The sequence below is a fragment of the Desmodus rotundus genome, chromosome 12, assembly GCF_022682495.2.
Source record: "Desmodus rotundus isolate HL8 chromosome 12, HLdesRot8A.1, whole genome shotgun sequence".
NCBI lineage: Eukaryota > Metazoa > Chordata > Mammalia > Chiroptera > Phyllostomidae > Desmodus > Desmodus rotundus.
Window position 1 is genome coordinate 43186966 of NC_071398.1, and position 8110 is coordinate 43195075.

Genomic DNA, 8110 nt, shown 5'->3' on the forward strand with positions numbered 1-8110 from the left:
TATTAGAAGGGGGTCGGAGGGATGGTGGGACAGGGCCAGACTCCCCCCTGGTTAAAGTAGATTGATGTGGGCCCATTCAAAATCTTTTTCTCGAGTGTACTTTCCTGAGCTCCGAGGGCCCTTCTTTTGCCTCTGTGACTTGTTTCCTGAGCCCACGCAACCCGGCTGGCTCACTTCTACTGCCTCTGTCACTTTCAAAGTAAACTTTCTCATATTTAAAAAAGACAAAACAAAACAAAACAGCGCCTGCCTGGTGTGGCTCACTGGACTGAGCACCCGCCTGCAAACCAAAGGGCTGCCGGTTGATTCCCAGTCAGGGCATGTGCCTGGGTTGCAGGCCAGGTCCCCAGTAGGGGGCGTGCGAGAGGCAAGCACACATGAATGTTTCTCTCCCTCTCTTCCCCTAAAAATAAAATATTAAAAAAAAAGGGGGGGGGTGGAATTGATGCCGCACACAGTGACAGCACACACACACTCCCTCCACACCTCCCAGGAAGGAACAGACACGCTGTGAAAACAGGGGACTTTAGTATAAATAAGGGGGGCTGGGGACAGGGACGGCCCTAAGGGGCTTCCATAACTTAACACTCTTCAAAAGCACAAACAACAGCAAGGGAGGGTGGGGGGGCTGGGACTGGGATTCGGGGTCGGGGAGGGGCAGGTGGCCCCCACCCTGCCCACAGACCGAAGGGCACACTGCAGAGCTGGGGCTCTTGTGGGTGGGGAGCTCCCCGCCCGTGACCAGTCACATGCTGGGGACAGGGATGAGGCTAACACTGATGTTTCAGCAGGAGGGGTCATTGTACTTGGCAGTGGGTGGGGACGAGGCTGAGGCCACATGGGCCACTACAAGCCCCCAGGGGCTAGGCCAGTCTGGGGGGACCCTCTGCCCCCCAAATTTGTGCAGGGCGGGGGACCGGAGCAGTCCATCCGTCATGGTTAGTCTTGTTAATACGTTGATCCGTGAGGTCAGCGGCAGGGTTATGGCTAGGAGGTGGGGTGGGGGTGGGGGGACCCAACATCCACATCTGTGGCTTCACACCACTGTGCCACTTGGGGAGTTGCCTGGCTGGGAGGAGATGCCCTGAGGAAGATGAGAGGGGAGACAGAGGAGTTAGAGACCACCTGGGGCTCCCACCACCCTGGCCTCGCCCCTCAGTCCATCCCAGGCCCCACCCCCACCCACAGAGGCTGCTGCTCTAGGTCCCGGAACTTACATCTTGGCTAGCTTCCCTGTCCCAGCAGGCAGCACTTTTATACAATAATTTAAGTTTTCAGGTGACCCTGAGCAGAGAGGATGGGGTATGGGTGGAGGTGGGGAGAAGGGAAAACTGGGGTCCCCTTCTGAGGGGGGTTCTGAAGATTCTGGGGGTAAAGAACTCAGGGACAGTCCTACCTCTACCACTGACTTGCTGGGTGACCTGGGCCAACTTCCTTCCCCTGTCTGGGCCTCGGTCTCCTCGTCTGTGAACTAGGGGAGATAGAGGGGTCTCTTTCAGGAATCTGCAGACTCCCTAAATCCCAGGGCCCCACCTATGAGGCTATGAGACTGTGCCCTAAGTTCTAGGGATACAAGATGCTATGATCCCCAAACCTTCCTTCGGAGGAATCAAGCCTTGGCCCTCAGACCTGCCACCTTGGCCCTGAGGAGCTGAGACAGGAGCCCACAGCTCTGAAGTTACAAGGTGCCAGGACTGTGCTCCACCTAGCAGGGGTCTTCCTGAACCCCAGAGCCACCCAGGAGGTGGGCGCATCAACCCCCTACCACCCATTTTCAAGCCTCCCTGTGCTAAGAGGTGACAGAGGTCTGAGGGGACAGGGACCTGCCCGAAGGCACACAGCAAGTGCAGGGCTGGATCCCAAGCCGGGGACTCCACAGACTGTGCCTCCCGCCCTGGGCTCCTATCCCAACAGTGCAGGCCCAGGCTGGAAGCCAGGCCCAAGGCTCAATCTGATCCACAGAACTTGACCCATGATATCCATAAAGTTTCACTATTGAAAAATCACATTTTCACTTTGGCTGCTGTGGTTCAGTGGATCGAGCGCTGGCCTGAGAACCAAAGGGTCGCCAGCTCCATTCCCAGTCAGGGCACAAGCCTGGGTTATGGGCCAGGCCCCCAGTAAGGGGCATTTGAGAGGCAACCACACATTGATGTTTCTCTCCCTCTTTCTCTCTAAAAATAAATCTTTTAAAAAAAATCACATTTTCCTTAGAAACACAATCTGGCTTCAATTGACAAGCGATCTGAGAGCTGGCCATGGTGCCCTCCACTCCCAGCTCTCTTCTACCTGACTGATTGCTGCCAGGGTCCTAGAGCGTGTCACTGAAGGTGAGAGGGCTTGCTCTGAGACACAGACTTCCTGGTTCCCCTCAGCCCACCGGGCTAGAGGCTGTGATAGTGACAAATTCCTCCTCTAATACCCGCCTCTTCCTGGACCCCGGGTCGTGCAGGCCTGCGTGGCCGACTCACCGCCTTGCCGGGCCGGGCCCAGGTGCAGATGAGGCCCTCCTGGCAGGCGGTGATGATGCAGTCTTCCAGGAAGAGGAGGACCGTCAGCCGCTCCTGGGCGATCTTCTTGCATACCAGGGGCTCGAGCAGGGGCACCTCGTGGATGCGCGGGCACAACGCCGTGCCCAACACTTTGGCTGGGTCCAGCCGACTACGGGGAACAGGGCCGCTGGGCTTGTCCCCACTGCCGCCGCCCCCGCCGCCCCCCCGGCTGATGTTGCCCAGGCTGTGGTAGCGCTTGTGCTCCTTGTCCGCCCCCCTGTCCCGCCGCTCCTGCAGTGTGAGTGTGGCAAAGCGGCCGATGCTAAATGGCGTGCCGGGCTCTGTTGCCGCGCCTGGGCCACCCGCCTTGCCACTGCCTGCCGGGTGCGGGAGGCTGTTGGAGCGGGACAGGGAGCGGGGCAGGGGCCCAGGGCCAGGCTCACCACCCCGAGAGCTGCTGGTGGCCGGTGGCGTGGTGCCAGGGGTGCCGGGGAGCGTGCGGGTGCGGGCCAGGGGTGGGTGTGGGTAAAGCACGTCTTCAGTGAGGTCCCACAGGCAGAATTGCGTGTCCTGGCCAGCTGAGCCAAAGCGGTAGGTGATGGAGCCGGCCTTGGGCATCGGGGAGAGAGGGGCTCCCCCATTCGAGCCTGGGCCGGCTGCCTCGGGCTCCTCTTCCTCTTCGACACTCCGTTCCCCATCACCACTGGCTGCTGTCGCCTCCTCGGCCCTTGTAGTGTAGGGGTCAAAGGCCACGGCATTGACCCAGGACTTGTGGCCGTGGCCTCGGGCCACCACGCGGCCCTCGGTGAAGGACCACACGGTGACCAGGTCATCTTCACCACCTGTCACGACGTAGCGCCCATCAGGGCTCCAGCACACGCACAGCAGGCCCCCAAAGTAGCTCTTCATGAGCCCCCGCAGGAGCATGGAGTCGAAGTGGAAGACGCGCAGGCAGCCGTCCTGGCTGACACAGGCCAGGTGCCGGCCGTCGGGCGAGAAGGCAAACTCGTTGAGGGGCCCCTCGCCCACTGCCCACTTGGCCAGCGGGTTGCGGGGCGCCTTGCTCTTGGCGGCGTAGACAGCGAAGCCCTCGCCCTGCTTCAGCAGGTTATACTGGGGCGGCGCAGGGGCGCACGGGTGGCCGACGTTGTATAGGTACAGGTGGCCACTGGCGTGTGATGCCAGGAACAGGCTCTCCGACTCAGGCAGCCACTTCAGATACGTCACCTTAGTCTTGTCAATCAGCCGCTGCCAGGGGAGATGATGGGGGTGGGGGAAAGGCAATCAGCCCAAGGCAGGCCTCCTCCACAGCCTGGCTCCCCAGGCCTCCTAAAAGGGGAGGCTCCACTCTAGGCAGTGCGGGAGAAGGGCTGCTTGTGAGGCAGCCTCAGGCACCCCACGGAGCCTTGATGTCCCATCTCTGGCAAGGGAGCGGTCCTGCCTCCCAGAGAGCTGCCCTCCATCTGTCTAACGCCCCCCACCATCTTCACCACGTCAGGCTTAAGGCCACAGACGGAGTCACAGGATTTCAGCCCCCCCAAGGAAGGGAGCTTTGTCTCCTGGGCGCACTGTTCCAGCCCCGGAAAACAGAGCTCTGCACACAGGAGTAGCTGCCTGGTGTCTCCCGGACAAGGGAATGACCACCCCGTCCTGCCTGAGGCTCATCCTTGCTCCTTTTCTCCTCACAATTCACATCCAATTCTTCGATAATCTGCAGACCCTCATCCTCTGCTCAACCCTCACCCCTGCCACCCTGGTCCCAGCCGCCATCAGTCCTGCAATGGCCTAAATGGTCACCACGCCACCACTGCCCATGCCCACTCTTACACTGTTGCCAGATGGCTGCTGGGAAAATGGGAGTCAGCCCCTGGCGCGCTCCCCACTTCCGTATACCAGGGCAGCCCTTCTCAACCGGGGCCCCAGAGGGAACTACGCCCTCACGCCCTCAGGCATCCACTGATAGGAATGAATTCACTTCTTTTCTAGGTATCCGAGTTGCTTCTCATTCTTGGGAGAATTGAGAAAATAATCAAATGAAACCACTTCTGTGTCCTATGGCTCAGATGAACCCTGGGGGAGACAGGCTCTGAAAGCCCAAGCCTTTCCCAAGGCCTTGCAGCCCCCGCTAGACCGGGCCTCTCCAGGGACTTCCCAAAATCACCTACCACCCCACCCCCTCCAAAACTGCTCTGGCCAGGTCCTGTCTCGGAGCTTCTGTCCTCGCTGTTCCCTCCACTCAGAAGGTCCTTGCCCAGATAACTTTTCTTGCCCCCTTCATGTCTTTATTTTGATGTTACCCTGTGGTGAGGCCCTTCCTGCCCACACCACTTATACCTCACCAAGCCCTCCCCGCGCCCCTTCCCCGCTGGGTTTTCTCCCCAGCACTCGGCACCCTCTGCCGTACAGCACACCTCGCTTCTTCGATAACTGTGTGTCTCCCTAGCTAGATGGAAGCTTTGCAAAGGCACGCCAGTCTCTGTCCTGTTCACTGAGATGAGACATCCCCAGTGCTGAGAACATGCCTGGTGGGACGAATGCTCAATAAACACTCTGCGAACGGGTGAGCTGGCGCATTCTGACCGCATCCACCGTTCCACTCACTCCCTGCTGCCATCCATGCACCTGTGCAGCTGGAACACCGAGGTGCCTCTGGACAGAGGTTGCGGGTAATCCCTGCCTATGGACAGGGCCGCCCGCTGGCATTCCTCTTGTGCCAAGTCTGCCCGGGACTGAACAATCTCCATGCGTGATTTTACAACAGCCCCGTGAAGCAGGGAGGAAAATCCATTTTGCAGAGGAGGAAAACTGAGGCTCAGGGAGCAACTGTCGGCTTCCCAAAGCCACAGGGTGAATAAATGTGGTGCAGCAAGGATTTGAACCCAATGCCCTCTGGGCCTAGAATTTGAAGACCAAGGGCTGTGACTTCAGGCAAGTCCGAACCAGTGAGTAGCCTCAGTTCTCTGATCTGCAGAATGGGCTTCTTGATCCCGCATCCACTGCTGGATGAAAACCCCAGGAGTAACGTGTTCTGCCTGGGCACAGCAGGCACGGGTGTCACTGTCAGCTGCTACCATATTAGCTGCCGCCTGCCACCCACCCCACATAGCTGCCAGTGCACTCGCCCCCCCACCCCCATCCTGCCCCTCTCAGAATGAGGAGCGCAGCTCCCGGGGAGCTGCAGTCCACTGTGTGTGGGGGGTGGGTGAGAGGGAAGGGAAGGGGCCCCTCACCTCTTCATTGAATAGCTTGCTGGTGTCCTTCTTGATGAGATCCAGGTACTGCACCTGGCCGGCCGAGAACCCCACCAGCAGGGAGATGGTCTCTGTGGCAGCAGTGAACTGGTTGAAGTCATGGCAGGTGGGCTGGGTGCCCTTATAGATCCGCTTGTCAATTGGCTTGTTGAGGTCAATGGACTTAAGCGGTGGGAGAGAAGGGGTTAATGGCTTCTACCACTGAGGAAGGAAGAGGGTGTTGAGGTTGGGGGAAACCACTAAGAGGAAGCAGGGTTAAACTCTTGAGGGAAGTGGGTAGTAGGTGGGTGAGTGGGGAGAGAGGGAGCAACCACAGACAGGAAGAGGGAACCAAATCTCAGACAGAGCAGAGAGAAAAACAGACAGAAGGATGCCCCCCACCCCGGGCATAAGACCACATGCCACCCCAAAGCTGGATCCTTCCAACTTCAGAGGCACCCTTACCCACAGCATCAGGGTTCGGGGTCCCTATAGTCCCTGAGCTCTGATTCCTGTCCAGTCCTGCCCCATAACCTCAGCCAACTTCCCTGGGTCTTAGGACCTCAACATTCCAAGTCCCCCAAAACTCAGGGTCACCCAAATCCCCAGGCCTCTAAAGCCCATCTCAGGAACCCCTTCACTTTGGAGTTCCCAACTCTCAGAACCCCATCATAGTTCAGGGACCCATTAAACCTCATAGTCCTCCACATTTAGGTACCTTCACCCCCTCTGGGCTCTCAGGATACCCATCACTTCTGGGGACCATGATAAATCCCAGGGTCCCATCCCCTCCGGCACCTACATCACTGTAAAGGCACGCATCACACCTGAGGATGTCCCCTCTGGGCTCTCACCACCCCAGCTCTCCCATCGGCTCAGAGACTCTCATTTACCTCCAGAACCCTAGTTTTTCTCTGGGATCCCTATTACCTCTAAGCCCCCATCTCTTCCAGAATCCTGACCCAAAGGTCAGGTGTGACTGCTCAAGTCTCAAGACCCCTCCTAACACCTCCAGGTCCTGCATCAGCTCAGGATTCCCCATCACCTGCACAATGCCTGCCACCCGGAGCCGGAGGATCTACGTCGTCTTGGATTCTCCATCATCTCCAGAATACTCACCATCCCACAACCCCCAGGGATCCACACGTCCCCAAGGTTTCCCATCACCTTTTAGAATTCTGCATTACCTCCAAGAACCCTTTCCCCCTGGGATGTCCATCATGTCTAGGATGCCTAACTAGGGCCCCAGGTCGTCTCGGGCCTGCTGCCACTTCTGGATCACTTAGGGACCCTCACCCTTTCAGCACCCAGGCCGCTCGCGATGCAAGCCGCTCACCCGTTGGCTTCCGCGGCGGCAGCAGCCCGGGTAGAAATAGAGCTCGCGGCCCAAGTTGAAGCAGACGCGGTCTCCTCCGGCCCCCAGACCCGCGGGCGTGGCGGGCGGCTCCCCGGCTCCGGCGTTGTCCGGCTCCCCGAGGCGCACCAGGCTGAGGCGCACGGCGGGCAGCGCGGGGCCGGGACCGGGGCCTGCGGGTGGCGGAGACGACGCGGGGCCCGCGGCGCCGGAGGCGGAGGTAGAACCGGGCGGGGGCTGCGGCGGCTGGGGCGGCGCCGGGGTCTGGGCGGAAGCCGGACCCGACCTGCGAGCGGCGCCGTCTCCGGGGAGCAGCTTGTAGAAGCCCTCTCGGGTGCGGAACTGCGACTTGATCTCCGCGCAGTCCCCCATGGAAGTGCCGGAGCCCGAGCCGCCCTCCGCGCCGCCCGCCGCCATGTTGGGCGCCCCCACCCCCGCCCCGCGCCGGGGCCCGGCCACTGCCCTACCGCCGCCCGCCGCCCGCCACCAGCCGCCCGGCCCCTTGACGGAAGCCGCGGGCCCGCGCCGGAAGAGGTGGTGTCGTCGCCCGGGCGACGTGTCTTCGATTGGCAATAGGGTCGGGAGGCGGGATGAGCCCCAGCCGTCGCTCGGGAAACGGTTCAGGGGCTGTGGGCGGGGCGAGAAGGTGGGCGCGGCCTTGGTGCTTGAGACAGACGTGTGGTTGGCTGCGGGGGCGGGGCCCACAGGAGAAAGAGGCGTGGTTTTTAAAAAGAACAAGTCCCTAGCAACGGCGCCCTGGGAACCGTTTGCCTAGCAACGGAGAAACCCTGAGGAGACAGCCTCTTTGCTCTCCTGGCCTTCTCGTGACCTCACACATGATCCCAGGTGAACCCAGTGTCTCCACAGACTCCCAACATACACCCTACTGACTTCCAGTGTTTCCCATCGACACCGTAATCTCCCCAACTGGCCACAGCATCTCCAGCCATTCCTCCGCACTGCGGATGATCCCCAAAATCTCGCTGATCCCCATGTCTCCATAAAACTCCAAGTACTTCATCTGACCCACTACT

The 8110-nt window shown here is 60.1% G+C and overlaps 1 protein-coding gene across 3 annotated transcripts; it reads right to left on the reverse strand.

Moving 5' to 3' along the window:
- Positions 1–782: 782 nt before the first annotated feature.
- Positions 783–7612, reverse strand: DMWD (DM1 locus, WD repeat containing). Of its 3 annotated transcripts, XM_053914754.1 has the most exons (6): positions 7059–7582; positions 5723–5905; positions 2472–3740; positions 1397–1471; positions 1218–1284; positions 783–1084 (listed from the first exon to the last, which is right to left on the reverse strand). In XM_053914754.1, the coding sequence occupies exons 1-5, from the start codon at positions 7491–7493 to the stop codon at positions 1267–1269; spliced, it is 1980 nt and encodes a 659-aa protein (XP_053770729.1). In that variant the 5' UTR covers positions 7494–7582; the 3' UTR covers positions 783–1084; positions 1218–1266. The 3 variants fall into 3 exon arrangements, with proteins under 3 accessions (XP_053770729.1, XP_053770728.1, XP_024425183.3); XM_053914753.1 differs by lacking the exon at positions 1218–1284 and having other exon boundaries at positions 7059–7612; XM_024569415.4 differs by lacking the exons at positions 1218–1284; positions 1397–1471.
- Between the last annotated feature and the right edge of the window lie 498 nt (positions 7613–8110).